This window comes from Canis aureus, chromosome 8, assembly GCF_053574225.1.
Source record: "Canis aureus isolate CA01 chromosome 8, VMU_Caureus_v.1.0, whole genome shotgun sequence".
Lineage (NCBI taxonomy): Eukaryota > Metazoa > Chordata > Mammalia > Carnivora > Canidae > Canis > Canis aureus.
In genome coordinates, this window is record NC_135618.1 from 5,839,493 (window position 1) to 5,859,602 (window position 20,110).

The window sequence follows — 20,110 nt, forward strand, 5'->3', positions numbered from 1 at the left end:
GTACATCAAGCCATTTTAACCTGATTCCATTCCCCTATATGCCCTCATTCTGATTCCATGCTCACTAGGCAACCTTCTCATTGTGATCTGGCTTCTCATGTAGGTCGGTCTACAGAGGGATAATGTACTGCTTCTACAGCTTTGATTAGTTGATATCTGGTGAATTAATGGCCCCTGATTATGAGTTGGCTGATGATTTTGGTTTACCATCTGGATCAAAACAAGCCTGTACCGTGTCATTTTCATTAACTTGAGACAATCTTTCAGGACCTGACTGTTCCTGTACACTGGGTGAAACGGGAAATCTCTAGGCTTTCAGTGTGGACACCAGATCCTAGCGTGTCCGCCTAATTGACTTATGACCCCACAAGCTTCTTCCTGACCCTAAGCACATGTCCCTAAACAAAGCGCTACCACTCTTGGCTTAATTTTTCCTGCTTTCTAGGAAGCTACAACTAAATTAAGGTTTGTGAAAAGTGCTTCATAAGCTGAAAAGCATATTAAGTGGATAAAATATTACTTTTAGGGTTATATTTATACTCTTATTATAAAACAATCATTTATTTGCCTGGATTAATTTCTTAGTATCAAGATTATCTATCCATCAGCTCTAGATTAAAAAAAAAAACCTTAATTTCAAAAACAAAGAAAAAAATATCAATTTCATATGTCTTACGTTTCCTAATAAGAAATGGAACTAAATTCACCCATGTGAATACAGTGACAATTATACTCCTGACACGGGTTCTTTCTTACGCTGGTAAACATTTCTTCTTCATCTTTGAAATACAACAATAACCCTCCCTTATTACTTAATGTCCTAATTATTCCTGCCTGTTTAAGCAACTCCTATTTTATGTTTACCATGACCTCCTCTATTAAAATAATTTAAAATTACCAGGGACACAACCTTGAAAAGGAAGCAACGTCAAGCTTCTATGTGTGATTGATTCACCATTTCTTAAAGACGGACGTTCTTTTTCTTCTATATCCAACCTTCTCCAGAGTCAAACTTGAAGCAATTTCATACACTGATGGTAAAGTAAGTCAGCATGCAAATGCAAGCCTATTCTTGGAAAGTTTCATTTTCTAGGTTTCATGCATTTAAAATTTAGAATCAGTCAACACTGGGTCTATTCTGATAGAAGTCGTGTCTGGCTATAAAGAGTTTCTCTTTGTATGACCATTCAAATTAATGAAAGATAATCTATATTATTACAAATCTATTCCTTACTCATTCTGCTTAATTGCACAGAAATTATAGGCCTTCCAGTTTAAGGAAGATATAATTAAACAGAAGTACATAGTAAATGCTTAGTAAGTGCACAGTACAAATTTCACTGAGTAGATTAATTGAATCTTGCGTCTGAAAACCTGTGATAATCTAATATTCTAATAAAGAATACAAAGATATTTCTTGAAAAAGTAACATTTACCCCAATGGGAAATGGAGCTTCATTTTCCAGCAATGAGGTTTTCGATCTGGTCCCCGGAGTTATCTTTGGAACAGTTCCTAGGGCAGGATTACTGGGAAGAGGCTTTAATCGAATTGGAAGCTGCATATTTCCTGGGGCAGTGTATGGTCGAGGGGCTGTCTAGACAATTAAGGAAAAAAATTCCGTTTAAATTAGTATCTTGACATGTTTCCAGAACCAATTAATAACCCAACAAATTGCCTAGAGTAATTAATGGTGCCTTTTTACTGAACAGATTAAACTTTAATTATGTCCTTCCATTATACATAGCCTTATGACCCAAAGTATTTGTTAAAACATATGGCGTGGAAGTCCTCTACATAACTAAATGCCACAATTATAGAGTATTCTAGACAAAGGAGATGTTCTCTGTTAGGTCCCTGCATTTTACCCACTTTGTAAACTTGCTGACAATACCTAATACATTCAGTGCGTAAAATGGCTTTGCTCAATTAAATGGTACCTTGAATAATGTTTCTATTTTAGAGATCTAAAGGGATATGATTGGAATGGACTCATTTCCGTTTAAATGTTTTCAACACAAACTACTGCAAGTCCTTTACATCTCCAGAATGGTGCTGAAATAAAAGCAGACAATATGATTCAAAAAGAGGAAAGGCGGATGCTTAACTATAATGCATTATCATTTATTCAACTTCTCTCTTAAAACACCAGGAAAGTAAAAATTTAAAAACAGTCACTGGCAACTGGAAAACACTGTGTGAAAATGGAGATTGTTCCATTTGCTCCTCTTCTCTGCCTTCTCTGCTCTGCTCTGCCCTCCGGGGGTCATTGCTTTATGGAATCCAGAGATTCCAGTTGAACTTAGCCAATGAAAGGCCCTGGCAAGAGATCAGAAGATAAGAGGCAAGAGGCTGGGGTCTTCATTCTCCTGGACCCTTCCCACCCAGGTTGGGATGGGCCAGCTGGGTCCCTCCCCCGAGTCCGCCGCTCCACTCAGGCAGTCCTCTCCTCGCTTGTAAGCACTGCCTGCTGGTGCTGGTACCCAGTCCTTCCCTCTCCCTCTCCTCCCTCTGGGGCCTAGGCGCTGAGTTTCCCAGGGTGCTGACCCCAACATGCTTAACATCCCCAGTTGGTTTTCCTTAACCCTGCTGGCATCTTTGTAAATAGTTTCTTTATTAAACTCTTCCTAATTACCCTATTTGTGTGAGCCATCTGTTTCCTGCTGAGACCCTGACTGATGCATTTTCTAATCAAGAATGTACTGCAGAGAATACCAAAAGTACCAGTATGGAGCATTAGGAATGCCGTTGGTGGCACGGATAGGACACTGTGAGTTTAGTATAAAGACCAGCGATGTCTCAAGAAGAAAAAGCAAAGCTTTTGGCCCTGTTGTTCGATCACAACAAAAAAAGTTGGAGACCTGTTAAGGATAATACATGTACAGTTGGGTAAGAGGGTGAGACGGACGGTATACAAACGACTCATGAATAAGGCTTAATGAACTGACTCAAGAACAGTGAAGAACAAATGTTCAACTCTGGAAAAGTAGTGTGCAAATCCATAAAAGAATGATAGGGCAGCTCCAACCACCAGAAATTGGGCTCGGTGCTAGCTTGCCAAGCACGTCATGTGCTGTTAAATGTCTGATTTTGTTAGGTCAACATTCACTGGGTTCCAACTATAGGCACTGGGGACATTAAAAAGTAACTTTTAACTTAGTGGCAACGCAAGACGACTAGTGCCAGATACACCCCACAGATACGGTGACAGAGACAACAGCGTATCTGAGACCCAACAGAACTTAGAACTGAATGTTACTTGGAATAAACCAATGAGATGAGGAAAATTCAGGTTTCCACAGAAGCATTTTATCCAGATGTATAAGCAAGAGAAGAAAACGGACGAGCAGGGAAGAAGGATGATAAATCTGAACATCCAGGTAGGTAGAAAGCCAGGTATGAGACAGACATGGGAAGGGCAGCAAAAATACTATTCCCCAATATCTGCTTTTCTTTCTTCACCAGTAACAGAATTTTTATCAGGGAACAGGGCATCATAAAAAAGACTGTATTTCCCAGCGTCTCTTGGAGCTCTGTATAATATATGCCTCCGTTTCGGCCAATAAGATGTGAGTGGAAGTGATGCATGAAACCTCCAGATCGTGGCTTTAGAAGACGTGTACTGCCACGTGTCCTTTACCCCCTTCCCTGAAATACCCGCATAGTGGACTGCCTGCCACCTTGGCTTACGTAAATGAAGACAACACGGCACGTTTGGCAGATCAAGGACACACCAGAAGTCTGAGCTTTTGATGACTGCATAGAGTAGAGATGAGCACATCTGCTTGGGTTCGCGTAACGCGTTGGGGTGGGGAGAGCATCCTTCGGTTTAAGTCATTGTCATTTTGGGTCTCTGCGCACAAGCCTATTTCATGCCCAATAGAGAAAGCCAAGTGGATTGAGCGAGGCTACATTTGATTTAAAGAAACAGGACACAAGGCTCTATGAGCCCAAAGGTTAAATGTCTTAAAACCCACAAAGATAACTCAAAGTGGGGGTTTCCGAACGAGGGACTCAGATCGCCCAAAAGAATTCTTTTGAACTCCATAAAGCAAATATGCCTAAGACTCTCTCCTGTCAAATAATTCAACGGAACACACATACATTGAAAATCTAATGAAGGAATTCAAGAAATCAGGTTACTAGAAACTAGAGTATGATCTATTGGCTTCTGTGCTCTAAATTTTATTTCCCACATTTGCATACAGATATCATTCAGTTAGATGAATGTGGCAGTCAAATGTTCAACTGATTACATTTATCTCTAAAAACAAATTTGCACCATTCAACTAACAGCTGTGAGCTCCAAACTGTTGTAGTTCACATCAGAAGCCACCTTAAATTTGCTATATTTTAAACGGCTCGTAATATATTTTCTTGGAATAAATATGGCACCGTAGCTTAGCATCTTCAAAACTGTGCCAGAATGTGAAGCGGAATCGACTACCTGGTGATTACCCAGCTCAGCTGAGCATTTCTAATTCTTAGTAGACGATCTCTGGGGGTGAATTTTCCGAGCTTGTGCAGGATTAGTTGAATGGCCTTCCACCGTTTTAACGGGAATGGTGCAGCTAAATGCCTACATGCTACTCTGAAGGCTTAGGTTCAATTAGTGACCAAGTGCAATAACTATTCAATCCCGGATGCTCTCTTTCTATATTCAAAAAAGTTAAAAGAAAAATTGATGGCAATATCCCAAGAGGATTATCATCTCCCTCTCAGTGGCCCGTGGAGGTCAGGAGTCAAATTGAAAGGATATGTATCCAGGTTGGGAGAACGAAGAGGAAGATTTGAATTTCTGTGAAATGGGAACTCCAATTCCAAGAGCATAATAGGCATCCCTTACGGTGCGGAAGCACCAGAGGGGGTGACCAAGTGAAGAATCGTGGCTTCCCAGATAGAAAGGCTTCTGAAGTGCTGGTGTCAGTGTTTCCTGTAATTTTTAAATTACTTTTCTCGCTCCTGCCACATTAAGATCTCCTGGATGTATCATAAACTACTTATTGAGGGTGTTCAGCTGGAAAATTGAAAAGAAAGCCTTTCAAGGGTTTTTCCTCTCTGAAACAGGTGGGAAGATAGAAAACAGCACTTGATTGTTTCTTTTGTTTCAACCAGGTTAAGCTTCTGAGCGCCTAGTGAATTTGCCATCCAAGAAAAGAATTATTTGTGTACGTATACATTGAAATGCAGCTTGGAAATATGGTAACAACAAAGGGAAAGGTGTTGCTTTTTCAGGACTTGAGCTGTTCATCGGGAGATGTCAAGACATATTTACCTTTGAAAGATGTCAGAGCTTAACACTATACGAGGTGAACCTACTTCAACAATCTGTGAAAGCTTTGTAATTTCTCTATAAATATTGTGCAAGCCCCAAAAATGTTCATGCTAACAAGGACACGTATTAGGCCACACAAAGCAGGAATAAAGATGTAATAATCAAGCAATCCATTTATGACTTAAACCATCAACCTCCGGCAAATATCCTGCAAACCTTTTCCCGTACGTCTATTGCTTCAAGCTACCTCGCCTTCCTTCAAACAAATCCCATCTCTGGATGGTAAATGAATCGAACTGGAATGCGATGTCGGCGTGCGATTTCTTTAAACAGAATCTCTGTACTTTTAACTGTGTTTGTGTTAGAGTATGCACACATGCTTTCGATAAAAGAAACACAAATATAAGTGTCTGGCCCAATATGCTATACAGTGTGACTGAGTTTTCGTGACAGATAAGGTGAGAGGTGAGGGGAGAGCCAGGTAAACTCCAGAGGTCAGAAAACACAAAACATGCATGGAACAACGAGTGATTTGATCTTGCAGAGTTGAGGGTGCTAAAGGGTGATCATGAGAGGAAAAACTGGTTGGTTAAACTGACAACATACGGCGTAGGGTCTTAAAATGTCAGATGAAAGAGTCTAGGTCTTCCTAAAAATGTCACAGAGCCAGTTGGGGTAAGTGACAAGTAATCTGCACTTTAAGGAAACTCCTCTAGCAGGAGCAAGCAAAAGGGACTTGCCAGGGGCCACACTGACTGAAAGTGGAATGTTCAGTAACGACAGTTGACCGGGTCCAAGCCCACGTCGTCATGCAGCAGGATTCAGAATTACACGGACAAGGACTCAGAATTCTTTCTGGGAGGAATGAGAAATTACATACTGATTAGTGGGAATGTTACAGGACAGAGTGTTTAATACGACTCACCAGTGTTACTGGACTGGAATGTCCTTCGTCAACCACAACACCGTGGCCACGGTTAGTCTTCGGGCCCGCCGGGGGGTGGGGAGACAGGACCGGCATGGTATCTTCTATAGCCCATCTTGCGGGTTCCCCCTGGAATCAGAAAGTGATTTAACCAATTGCTGCATAATCAGTCCTCGAGGGTAGGTTCCTGCCTGGCAGGTCAGGAGATGCTCTATCGCTGGAGAAGTCCTCTCGCTACCTTCAAGTGTTCCTCCCGAGGCCTAGCAGGACAGTCAGAAAAAGTTTGCAGAGCTGGGGCCCGGGTGTGGTATTGAGAGGAAGCAACTGCAGTCCGCGCCTTGGAAACGGAGCTGTTCTCAGGCAGACAGCACAGGTGCACCCTATCCTGAGTTAGCGACCCTCTCCGTTAACCGGCTTTAAGCAGGTCGCGACAAGAAGCACGATGCTCCTCCCAGCTCTGATCAGGAAAGGCTACCAGAAACTTACTCTTCTACCTTAAAAAAAAATTAATAATTAAATCATGCCCCAAGCCAAAGGATTGCCCATTTTATCAAAGGAACCTAAAACCGTAGGCCTTTCAACCAAATGCGGCTCTAAAGCGAGAAGTGTTACAAACAAACATCCTGCAGGGAGTAACCGGAGTGCGGAGTGCGTCTGGGGAACTCCTGCCGGTGCTGGCATCGGGGTGCAACCCCCCGCCCCCCGCCCCCCCGGTGTTGGCATCTGTTCGCCGCGCCTTCTGGAAAGGATTTTTCTCCATCAGCACTTCAGCGGTAAGTAATGAATCTGTGACTCGGTCCTTGATGTGGGGCAACATGGGCAAAGTTGCATTAACCACAAATCCCTACACGCCGACTTTTCTGATCTGGAAAAACTGACCTCTCTGCTGTGATTTACCGACACTTTTGTCACAAGATTATCTCTGGGCCAGGATGAAACCGACGGATGTGAGGCCACCAGGCAAGAGGGAAAAAGTACCGCCTTCCATGGCAGGTGGTTCTCGGGGAGCTTAACAAATATTCCTCAGTTTGCACCATGTGTCGGGGGCCCCATATTTGTAATATGACGCGGAGGATGAAGAATCATCTCTGAATCTGAATTGCCGGAGAAAGTGAATACAACCGCCAGCCTACAGGGAACCTCTCAGACTTGCTTAATTGAGTCTCTCGTCTCCCGATGCAAATGTATAGGTTCCATAAGTTCACTTCAAAGGAGGGATATCGAATACAAAAATAAAAAAAAATTTTTTTAAACACCTTGCACAGAGTCTCTAAATCTTATGCTTCTGTTTGCCCAGGTAGATCTCTCCTACCATAAATTCAAGGGTCGTGTTCGCATGGAAATGTGCCATTGGATAATTCTTATAATGTCATCTTCCATCCCACTGGCAACATCCCCATCTATCGTCAGCGTTTAAGACACAAAACAAAAATCCTTTGGCCTCTGTCACATATCAATCGAGAAGAGACAAGAGCAAAATTGTAAACTTGAAAAGAATGGTCCCATGTCTCCGTTGATAGGTTTCTACCTTCTAAAATTTATTTTGCAGAACAAGCTCCTACTTTGCCATGATCTTCTGAGTGATGGTGGCCGATGTACAGTCCTGGTGAAACCATCACCTGACTTCAGCTACGGGTTATTCAAAAGTAGAGCGCCTCGGAAAGCTTCAATGAAAGCATCATCAACTTTTTTTTTTTAAGATTTTATTTATTTATTCATGAGAGACACGGAGAGAGAGGCAGAGACACAGGCAGAGGGAGAAGCAGGCTTCCTGCGAGGAGCCCGATGCAGGACTCAAACCCGGGACCCCGGGGTCATGCCCTGAGCTGAACGCAGATGTTCCACCGCTGAGCCCGCCAACCCCAGGAGCCCCGGCACCACTGACTTTTAAAATCATAAAATATTATTAAGTAAAAGAGAATTACGTAGCTCCTTACCTTAAATCTCTGAATTCGCTCCTTCCTAGCTAGGATCTCCAATTTCTTTTTGATCTCAAGCTGGTGATAACGCTAAGCATACAGGAAAGAATGGAGGAAAAAATCACGTCAACTATAACAAAGATTTTTTTAGAGGGAAATAATCCCAGCAACTGACTATGTTCCCACTTACTCCCCCTTGTCACCAAGTGTAGGAGTCACCTGCGTAAGTGTGCAAGTGGGGATATAAATTGGTGCACCTCTTTGGAAAGCCGACTCCTAACCCAAAGCGGTGAAAAGCGCCCCTACCCTTTGACCAGAACATTTCACTTCTGCACCTAGGAAGAAATCGGAATTAAAAGAAAACACATCTGCGTTATGCGCAGCGATGCTACCTGAGAGGACTGCGGTCTTCAAAGCAAAAATTCAGAAGCAATATAAACCTTGTCGAGGATGGTTAACTTTGGGGCACGGCCATATAGAGGAAATAGAATATAATCCTTCAAGTAAGATTCATAAAGATTTTGTTTTAAGGAAAAAAATGGAAGATGCATGTAATACACGAAAAATGTAAAATTCGGAATTTGCACAGAAATACAAAAAAATTGATCAACCTCCGTGCTGTGTGGCTGTCCCCGCGCCAGGAAGGCATGTCCTGTGGGTCATCTCTTCGTGAACAATGCTGACTGCTGAGTGGTCTCATTCTCCCGGCCGGGAAACTGAGGCAGAGGGCCATGAACTTGGGCCAGGTCACACATGTAGTCAGTGGTTGGAGCTGCCTTCTGAAGCTCACTCCGCTGCACCCCGACTTCCTGTTTGTCTGTTGGCTTTTTATTTATTTACTTACTTATTTTTCACAAAACCGTGTCCTTTTCACAACATTGCATGTTTTTATTAACGTATAAATATGAACAGAGACTAAAGGGAAATGTGAGTACGACAACTCTGAAGAGAAAGGACTTATATGTGGTTCTGTTCTCCCCTTTTTGTTTTTTACTTTCTCCTGTTTGCCTAATCTTCTGTAATATCTTAATTATATAATTTAAAGGTAAATTTCATGTGAAAATAATGGGCTTACAATCCTCTGAAACCATTCAGACACAGCCGGGGGCACCGTAAAGGGGTTTTTATATGTGTTCTTGATCCCTTCCTGCTGCCTCTGGGACCTTGCCGACCCCATCTTTTTTGTCTTTTTGTTTGTTTGGTTTTTAAAGATTTTATTTATGTATTTATTTATTTATTTATTTATTTATTTATTTATTTGAGAGAGAGAAAGAGAGAGCGAGGGAGGGAGGGAGAGAAAGAGAGAGAGAGAGATTGAACAGAGAACATGACGCAGGGGAAGGAAGAGGCAGAGGCAGAGGAAGAAGCAGGGACCCCAGAGCAGGGAGCCTGACCTGGGCCCCATCCCAGGACCCAGGGGCTCTGACCTGAGCAAAGGCAGGGGCTTAACCCACTGAGACCCCAGGTGCCCCACAATATCACAAACCTTCTACAGGCACCTACCTCTATTCTCTGCACCCTCCTTCCCTTACTCTAGGTCACCAGGACTCTGCACTCTCCTTCCCTTTCCCTGGGTCACCAGGCCTCTGCGCCCTCCTTCCCTTTCTCTAGGTCACCAGGACTCTGCACCCTCCTTCCCTTACTCTAGGTCACCAGGACTCTGCACTCTCCTTCCCTTTCCCTAGGTCACCAGGACTCTACACCCTCCTTCCCTTCCCCTAGGTCACCAGGACTCTGCGCCCTCCTTCCCTTCCCCTAGGTCACCAGGCCTCTGCAACCTCCTTCCCTTACCCTGGGTCACCAGGCCTCTGCGCCCTACTTCCCTTTCCCTGGGTCACCAGGCCTCTGCGCCCTCCTTCCCTTTCCCTAGGTCACCAGGCCTCTGCAACCTCATTCCCTTACCCTGGGTCACCAGGCCTCTGAGCCCTACTTCCCTTTCCCTGGGTCACCAGGGCTCTGTGCCCTCCTTCCCTTTCTCTAGGTCACCAGACCTCTGCAACCTCCTTCCTTTTCTCTAGGTCACCAGGCCTCTGAGCCCTCCTATGCTTTCCCTAGGTCACCAGGCCTCTGCACCCTCCTTCCCATTCCCTAGGTCACCAGGCCTTTGCACCCTCCTTCCCTTACCTTGGGTCACCAGGCTCCTTGCCCTTCTTCCTTTTCCTAGGTCACCAGGTTCCTCGCCCTCCTTCCCTTACCCTAAGTCACCAGGCTTCTATCTCCCCATTATTTCCCACTCCCCGGGGCGTCCCTGTTCTCAAGCACCCCAGGACCTACCTGCATCTCCACCGCCCTGCACTGCTCTAGCCCCCACCTTGGCTCCCAGAAATATCTGGGAGGTGGCTGACATTTCCAGCATCCCTGGCCCACTGCTTGCCCCCATCACCTTCCTTGGTTCCCCGTAGTGCCCCAGGATTGCCCCAACAGCCCCCCAGCAGTGCCCCCCACATCCCTCCAGCACTCCCCTTCTGGTCTGCAGTGGCTCCTTCCACCCAGGCCCTGGTCACTGAGTCAGTGCCCCCCCAGTCCCCCAGGGGTGCCCAGCAGTCCCCTCCCCTGGACGGCCCTCCGACGCTGCCCTCCCACCTCCAGTCTCTCCAGCCGTGGTCCAGAGCCCACACTGCCCCTGTGCGCTCCCAGCTCCCCACCGAGCAGAGCCAACCCGAGGGCCTCACAGCCCAGTCCTGCCCGCTGGAACCACCCGCGAGCTCCAGCCTCAGTGGCTCCCCGCCCAGGGCACGTCCTTTCCTCTCTCACCTCGCCTGCCCCCCTCTTTCCAGCCCTTTCTCAGGCCTCCGGGCGATGCCTGGGCCTTCAGGCCCTGTGCACACAGCAGGACCTGGGCTCAGCCTCCCCATCTCAGCATCGCCTCCCTGCCCAGCTCAGTCTGCTTTTCCTCCCCTTGGAGCGTGTGATCACTTTCCACGGTAGAATTTTGCTTTGATTTTTGCTTTTTGGGGGGCGGGGAGGGGTCTCTGATTTTCTGTTTCTGTATCTCACAGCTACAGCCCGGATCTTCATGCTGGTACCTGGTAAGCCCACAATTAAGGACAGATGTTTGTCATATGCACAAATGCGTGAATATTAATGTAACATTAGTAAACAGCATGGGCAGGAGCCAAATGTCAGATAAATGTGACAATTTAGAGACAGCTGTTTCATCTGTTAATTATATTAATAAATTACATATCATATTATATAAAATATTATATATTGCACATGAACACTTGCCCAAGGTATCTGCTCCAAACTTTAAGAACCCATGAAGACTCTTAAGTAACAACATACTTACTACTTATGATGTGTCAGTTGCAGGAAAGTCTGGAAAACCAAACTTCAAGGATCAAAGCTAATACAGAAACTTGGTTCCCTACTGGTTAAATTTGAAATTCGGTATAAATTAATCTGCTGCACTATTTTTTTAGCACCAGTGGCTGAATTCCAACTAAGACTTTTATAAGCAAGCGCATCGAGGACCGTAAAATAAACGATGATCCCACATAACTCATGCCCACGATATAAAACATAAAATGAATTCCTAAAATTAACAGATCATATATGTCATATTGGAACGCAGGACTTGCTCAATATAAGGGTAGCATAATAAAACATATTTTCAGCGGCACTACCCTTAGTGGCGGTTTACTGGCGATTCCACAGTTGTTCATAAACGTTTACTGCACTCACAGGTCATTGGTTTTACCAGCCAAGTTTTCTGATTTACTGCTGTACGGCCAGGCCAAGAAGTGACATGCTTTTCCACGGAGATGAAAATGGTGTTGATGCTGGAAACTCTAAGTTCCATGGAGCAAGCCTAAAATAATTTATCGAGTTAGCTAGATATCCTACTAAAAATGCCATGTCAGACTTGGAAAAAAAAAAAAAGTTGTTGATGCCTGGTTTATGAATCTATGCTGACCAACGCGGCCTAAAGTAGGAGGGACAGCAGATGTTTCGATGCCTCTTCCCTGAATTTTAGCATACGGCTCAGCTTCAGAGCCTTAAAAGAATAACAAATCTGAAATAATTCATGGCAGCAGAATTACTGATATTTAAACAGATGTCACTTTTTTTTTTTTTAGCAAATGGAAATTGAGGTACAGATGGTGAGAGCTGGTATGTTTTAGAGTAGCCATTATGGATTAAAAATCTACATTTGTTAAATTAAATATCACAAAATATATAACGATGTCCATATTTTTCCCTAACTGAAATGGAGCAGAGCTTACTTCATTCGGTCTCCTGGCTCCCCGCTACCCAGAGGGATGTAGGGTATTTCTCAGGGCACCTGGTTCCATTCCTTTTTGACTAAATCCAGGAGGAATGCCTGTGCTTCTGGGTTCAGAAACATGGTGAACATGTTTAGAAAATACCCATAAAGAAAGAAAGAAAGAAAGAAAGAAGAAAGAAAGAAAGAAAGAAGGAAGGAAGGAAGGAAGGAAGGAAGGAAGGAAGGAAGGAAGGAAAAGAAAGAAAGAAAGAGAAAGAAAGAAAGAAAGAAAGAAAGAAAGAAAGAAAGAAAGAAAGAAAGAAAGAAAGAAAGAAAGAAAAAGAAAATATCCATCATAAGGAGAATGTAGCTACTTTACCTCCATGTCCAGAACCTTATGGAAGATAGCCTGAGCTAGGCACTCCCGGATGTATTTCTGGTGATCCCTCTTCATGATATTGAGTCTGTATTCTTTTTCAGAAAGCACTCTCCCACTTCTCGTGATCTGTCAGGAATAAATGAAACACACATGGAAACACAAGGCATAAAATGGGTTGTTTGTCACCAAAAAGGGAGAGACAATGAGCAAGAGCGACAGAGGCGGTGTCTTCTAAGCCTAAGAGATTACACCACGATGGTTGGTCAACTTTCACGTTTAATGACTATTTCATAAGGAAGAAAATAATCGGTCTCCTACACCCATCAGCGAGAAAACACCCCCAGGTGGTCCCCTTGACGTTTCAAACAAGGTTGTCATGAGAGTCACAACGTCTCCTTGACGGAACCCAGGTGTTCCTTTCTTTTCTTTTTCTGAACACGTTTGGGAAGAGGAGGTGGGGAGCTTCCTTGGAGCAGTCAACCGCGGCCGTGATGGCAGGGCTGATGATCTCACGGGAAATAACATCGAAGGGCAAGACATGTAAGCTACGGAGAGGTTCTCCTCAGTTTAAGAATCATTGGTTTCGGGGATCCCTGGGTGGCGCAGCAGTTTGGCGCCTGTCTTTGGCCCAGGGCGCGATCCTGGAGACCCAGGATCGAATCCCACGTCGGGCTCCCGGTGCATGGAGCCTGCTTCTCCCTCTGCCTATGTCTCTGCCTCTCTCTCTCCCTCTCCGTGTGACTATCATAAATAAATAAAAATTTAAAAAAAAATTAAAAAAAAAGAAAAATAATAATTGGCTTCATTACTTGATTTTCACACTGCTGTCTCTCCTTCCACTCTCCAACCCAGAATGTAATTTAATTTGTCGTGATTCAGATGTTTCTCAGATTACACAGTGCTGCGGGTATCAGACCTTCCAGATGGATTTCAGTTGGCCTCCCTGAAAATGCCAGGAATGGTAGTTTCTGTGTTTCTTTCTTTTTTTTTTCTTTTTTTTCTTTAATTTACTTGTTTTTCCTTTCTTTTACTCCTTCTTCAGGGCATATTTGTTGTATTTTTTCTGTAGCTTCTGTAAACAGAGGGTGTTATCCTTTCTGGATTGTTCATCTCCTTCCTTTCCACTTAATTATGCCCTGCTCTTTCAGGTCTAATCCAAGCCCCCATATTTCTTAATTTTGAGAACTTGTTGTATAACACTATTGTGGCAACGTATCCCTTGTGTTGCAAGGGATTGGATACTGATGATCTTTTTTAAATCTTTTACATATCTTTTTTTTTTTTTCCAATGGAAGGAAAGGATATGGTTCCAGAAAGTGTTTCCAATCACAGATAACTCAGTTACAGTCTTTGGAATGTATTGTCCATGGGATATCCTGCCATTTGTTTCCAACTGAGAAAAAAATGTTGAGAACATCCCGTATTGTGGCCCCCTCGCCGGTTAACAGGTATCATTGTCCTCGCCCCTCTGGGAGATCTGGTCTCCCCAACTTAGTTCTTTTTTTTTTTTAAAGATTTTATTTATTTATTCATAAGAGACACACAGAGAAAGAGGCAGAGACACAGGCAGAGGGAGAAGCAGGCTCCACGCAGGGAGCCTGATGTGGGACTTGATCCCAGGTCTCCGGGATCACGCCCTGGGCTGAAGGCAGTGCTAAACCGCTGAGCCACCCGGGCTGCCCCCCAACTTAGTTCTTAAATTCAAGTTCTTAAGCTTGAACTTGCATCAGACTCAGAACACAAGTTGAAAAAGAGATTGGTGGGCCTCAACCCAGCAGCTTCTGACTCAGTAGCTCTGGGCTGGGGCTCTAAAATTTGCATTTTCTAACCAGTTCCCAAATGATGCTGAACGCTGCAGAGTCAGGGACTGTATCTGAACCACTGTTCTAGAGAAATCTTCCTTCTGTGAGTCGTCACGCACATAACCAACGTTCAAAAATGCTTGTTCATGATGTTGGTAAGTAAATACAAAGTCCTTCCCGTTTATGCACAAAGCTCGCAGATTGTTACCCAAAGAAATAATGTTAACAGTAACCACAAAAATTGCAATAAGCGTTGATAAACACATCTCTTATTGCCACCATAATCCTGAGGGCTGGGTGGCATTGTCTTCACTTAACAACTGAGGGAGCTGGAGCTGAGAAAGTGAAGTCCATGAATTGCTCAAGATTCTGTGACCTGTAAACATGGCAGAGCCAGGTTTCAGCCAGGTGTGTCTGAAAACCAAGCCCCAGAGGACAAAAAGCAAGCTCTCTGGAGATCCCCCAGCCAGAGGGCCCCCCACGTCAACAACCAACAACCCTTAGCAACGCAATGCATATCCTGTGGATGCCATGGCAACAACAGTTAAGGAAATCCACTGTGCTTTAAGAAGGTAAACAGCTAAAATCATTACTCACACTTTGTATAACCACACCCTTTTCTTTCAGTGGAAAACTATAGTCTTTTTTTAAAGGTTTTCACTTTAAATACATCTAGAGGCACGGAAATTCTGTGCAAATGATAGTTTTAGAGCTAAGGAAAGACACTAATGTTATCAATAAACTATCCAGGAAATGAAACAGGCTTTTAAAATTCAAGGGGGAAATTCTGAACTGTTCATGTCTTCCACACCATATTCTGTGATTATTAAAAATAATATTTTTTTCCCGAAGACAGTGAAGTCTTCTCTCTACGCTTAAATCCCTAACAGTTCCTGGCTCATACGATGTGTTCAATGACTATGTGTTGAATAAATGAATGAATAAACAAACAAGTAAAATATGCTTTTGGGAGCTCCTACGGTGTTTTTCTCAATAATTTATAAGTAGCCTTAGCGGTCATTGTGACCTCTCTTCCTGTCTTTTGAGACACAGCTTCAGAAAGATAAATCAGAGCTCTGGCAAAGAAGTAATTTTTTTTTAAATGAGGGCGGTGGAGGGGGGGATGTCGCTGATTAGCTCAAAAAGAAAAACCAGAGAAGGGAGAGAGGGCTAGAGGATTTAAGGAAACAAGAGGGCAGGTAGGAAATAAACCCAATCTTACCAGCCCCGATCTTAAGAGATGCCGTCTTATCCGTGTGTTGTTAAAATATCCAGTCAGGTGTTTATCGGTAAGACTATTATATGCTGCAAGTAATCTGGAAGAGAAAAGTGAAGCCATTAAGGTTTTATGAAGTGTCGCCTGATAGCCAGGGTGGCTCTAGACGTTCCCATCCCCAAACCACCGCTCAACCCAACCATTCACTCCTCGAGACACCCAGTCCTTCAGGTGCATGTTCAATAAACAGGTATCGAGCACTTATTGTTTTCCAGGTCTTGTGATAAGAACCGGGAGACAGTCCTGACGTGGTGTATTTTGCAGACAGGCATGGAAATCAGACACGAACAACTCGACTGGGGGTGAAAAATCCAACAAAGAAACATGCAAAACTCTTGGGGACACAGAGAAGGAGAGTACAAGCCCCGTGGTCAGGAAAGTCTTCAAAGAGGAAGCCTCGTGGAGAATGTGGAGCTCCTTCAGAGGACTCTTCAGCCTCCTGCTTCACCCTAAATCCTTACACCCACTGCCTCCACAAACTCTTTCGCGTCTTCAGGACACGACCACGGGCCCTCTACTGCCAAGGCCTCTCTCTGACCTGTTAGCTAGTGGATCTAAGACCCGAGATTCACAGTCATCTCGTCTCCCCGCAAACATTCCCCAGTGCCAACTGGGTGTGCTGTGTTCCCTTCCACTCCACCCCCTACAGCCTTCAGTCACATTACAGATCACACGAGACTAGAGGGCCAGGATCTTGGGTGACCCTCGGTATCCCCGTGCAATTATTCACTGTAGACCCAAATACTGCTGTGTTCAATAGGGGCACATGCAGTTTCACCTGGGACTTCCCCTTATGGGTATCAACTTCTAAGTTTAAGATCGCAGCTTTGAAGTCTTCACGTCCACATATATCCATATCTCCAGACAATTTCATAAATTCCACATCCAGAACTCCCCATCTTCCCTCCCCTCCAAAAATTCAGATTACTTTTGATTTTTAGGGTCTTTTAAGAGTCAAAAGAAAACAAATTGGTTCTTGGATGACAGGTTATCCCGTGGTAGGTGGTCCATCTGAGTCTATAGATCAAAGTTGGAAGCGTTTTTTTTTTTAAGTTTTAACTTGGTCTCTCCACTGAGGGTATTACCTTACAAAAGCATATGCACATGCATTTACATGTATATATACATGTAGGCACATGTGTTCATCCATATACATAAATGTGAGTGTATTTACATACCTATGTATATACATAGAGAGGGAGAGGGAGAGATGAAGACAGAGAGACAGACAGGGAGAGAGAAGGACGCAAAGAGGGAGGACACACAAGCCTAAACACAGCCCTAAAATAAGGCTGTCTCAAAAAAAAAAAAAAAAAAAAGAAATGTATATACCCTATTACTTGCAACAAAGATTTATACTCTGAAAAAAAAGAAAAAAACCACAAAGATTTATAGTCTGTACATATTACGAGCAGTTGATCCTTAACTTATTTGGAGCCCAGAGCAGGGACTCATATTATACAGTCAAGTAAATGTCATTAGTGACAATTTTACTTGGCTGCCTTAATTACACGGAGATAGTACTGGTGACCTTTTCCTGTCTCTTTTCTCCTTAACGCCCATCTTCGGAAAGTTATATGCTGTCAAATGGTAAGGAAAGTTTAATTCTGGCCACAAAAGACACTGAAAGCAGTTACAAAGCCCAGAAGCGAAGATGCCACAGAAGGGTTGCCGACACATGAACAACTGTAGAAACCATTATTTCGCTGGGTTTATGTAAAAAGACAACCCGAGGGCTTCAGCAATGCACATACGGAACCAGCCCCAGATAATGCTTTGAAACCATCTTTTAAATGAACTGTCTTGGTGTCCTATAGTTCATCAAAGGTTTCCTGTCTCCAAAAGGTCAACACTGTATCCCTTACCCTTTCTGAATCTCAGAATATCTTTTCAGCAACTCATTTCAGAAAGGTGAGCAGGTGTCTCTCGGTCCTAACAATCATGATTCCACAGTTCACAGATTCTTAAGATAAATCATTAGACAGGTATCATATATAGTCTTTTGTCTGTGTTTCAGGCTCAGGTTTTTAAAAAAAAAAAAAAAATCCCAATAGTTTCGGAATAGCTGTGAGGGCTAAAACCCTGATTAAATGAAATAGGGTCAAAAAGTTAGGATAACGTAAACTTTAACTTCCCCACTGACTGAAAATAATGTCCCTCTTTCAATTCAGAATTTGGAACTTTTTCAATATTTAGGTGCAGAGAATAAGGCTTAGGCAGCTTTGGCACCGGCTCGTCCTAATTCTGCTCTCTCAGGCTCCTACTAAGCGGGTGTGTCCCTGACCCCCTCCCGTCTTACCGAAAGGTCCAGGGCAGTTGAAACCTTTGACCACGTCAGCTTTCTCACCTTTCCCCATTTAGGAAAGGCCGAAAGTCCCTGGTGGGGATGCCATTTGTGAAGCAACTCTTTCCATGGCCATCATACACAACCGGCCTTGGAGGAGAAGCTGAAAAATAATGACTAGGGGGGGGTCCACCTGGGGTCAGTCATTTCTTGCTCAGCAAGTGCCTATTTTTTTTTGTTTTTTAGTTGAAACTTTAACAGGCTGATAATAAGAAATTGCACCGGAGTAAATGATACACAGATTCAGTAAAACAGTTATTATGGCCTGAGTGTTCGTCTCCCCCTAAAATCCGTGTGTTCACATCCTAACCCCTGGTGTGATGGCATTGGGGCGGGGGGTGGGGGGGTCGGGAGGCGATAGGGTTGGGGTAGAGCCCTCAGGAACAGATCCGGGCCCTTGGGAAAGGAAGCCCAGAGAGCTCCCTCGGCCCTTTCACCGCTTTTCACTGCCCCCAACACACGCGCCCCTTTCCTGTCTTTCCTGCACGCAGCAGAGCCCTGGGCCCGAGGGCGTCCACCCACCTGAGTGGGATGATTGTGTTGGCCACCGTGTTGCACCTGGAGCTCCCCACGCCCCCTGGGACTCACCGTCTGCTTCTCTGGTCAAAGCTGGACTTCGGCCCACTCTCATCCTGGCCCCTCCACCCTCCCCGGCTGCCGTCCAGAGGGCCACAAATTGCACTGGTCACAGCGATCACCAGGCCGCGGTGACCACAGCGCTCGAAGGCCATGACGCTCGCACCAAGTCCCAGCACCGAATGCCGAGACAGGCCTAACTCGGTGGCTTCTTTATCCGATGGACAAGACTGCTCACCTACCCCTGCTCTCTGGGTGGAGAACCACCTGCACTGTCTGGCTCAATGCACCGGGGAAGACGGTGCCCCAGGAAACAGGGCAACCCTGTCCCTAGATGGGCCCCGTTTCCCCCACTAAGATACACACATTCCCGCGGTGTGTAGGGATTAGAGGAGCAGGTTGTTGAGTTGCTGAGGGTGCTGCCTTCCCAGCTGCAGTCCTCAGCGCTCACCCCTCGAACCCCTGCCCTCCACCGTGTAGGATGTGTAAATGGGGCCCTGAGGAGCAAAGTCAGTGATTCCTATCCATCTCTCCACCTGCCCCAAAGAGAATGTACCCCATAAAAACCCCATCTGGAAAGACAAGCACTCTAATATTATTAATTCCAACATTTATTGCCACTGACTATTTTCAGGGCATTCCGTTAGATCCTGGGGATCTAGAGATGGTGTGGACACCGCACCCACGGAGTTCCCAATCTAGTGGGGGAAGTATGCGTGGATACACACAGTGTGCGTGCGCGTGTGTATGTGCGTGCGTGTGTGGGGTGGGGGGCATCCTTATTTCTTCCTGTGTCAGAGGCTGATTCCCTCACAAAGAAATAATGAGTGCTTAAGTGCCGCCAGGTCAGACAGTGTGCCCTAAGCTGGGCAAGAACTATAGTATCCCCATCCCATTAGCAGATTACACAGCCCCTCCTCACGCAGAGTCTCATTTGATTTCTTTTAGGTCCAGGAATGAAAGCTATTATAGATCTTCCATCTTCCTAAAATGGAAAAGCTCTAAAACAAGATTATCACTTACTGTGAGTCAGTCATTGGAAAGCCTGATGTAGGTAACCCTTCTTGTGATCACAGGGATAGAAGAATTCCCTCTGGCCTTAGCACTCTTGAACTTAACCCCCCTCCCAGCACTGCCTGTTCCCACACTGTCCCCAGTGGGGTAGTGTCCCACTACCCTTGGTGGGAGAGACAGAGGGAGCGGTTAAGACCCCAGCTCCACTGCAATCCTGGCTTCACCGTTGCTGGCTCCATGCCTGGGAGCAAGTGACTTAACTGCCTCGAGTGTCCTCCGTTCCACAAAACACTAGAACATGAACACGACTCAGCCAAGTTCTTTGCCACTTTATAATAAAGGCAGCTTTTCCTCAAATTTCCAATAACATGTTTCTCATTTCTGCCTCGGACCTC

At 44.7% G+C, this 20,110-nt stretch overlaps 1 protein-coding gene across 1 annotated transcript in view; it reads right to left on the reverse strand.

The window, feature by feature from the left end:
* ERICH3 (glutamate rich 3) overlaps window positions 1-20,110 on the reverse strand; it is a 97,197-nt gene that overhangs the window by 58,189 nt on the left and 18,898 nt on the right. The window contains exons 2-6 of the mRNA XM_077904972.1: window positions 15,728-15,821; window positions 12,704-12,829; window positions 8,136-8,207; window positions 6,199-6,327; window positions 1,437-1,595 (exon numbers count right to left, since the gene is read on the reverse strand). Coding sequence (XP_077761098.1) covers window positions 1,437-1,595; window positions 6,199-6,327; window positions 8,136-8,207; window positions 12,704-12,829; window positions 15,728-15,821 — 580 coding nt within the window. The remainder of the gene's footprint in view (window positions 1-1,436; window positions 1,596-6,198; window positions 6,328-8,135; window positions 8,208-12,703; window positions 12,830-15,727; window positions 15,822-20,110) is intronic.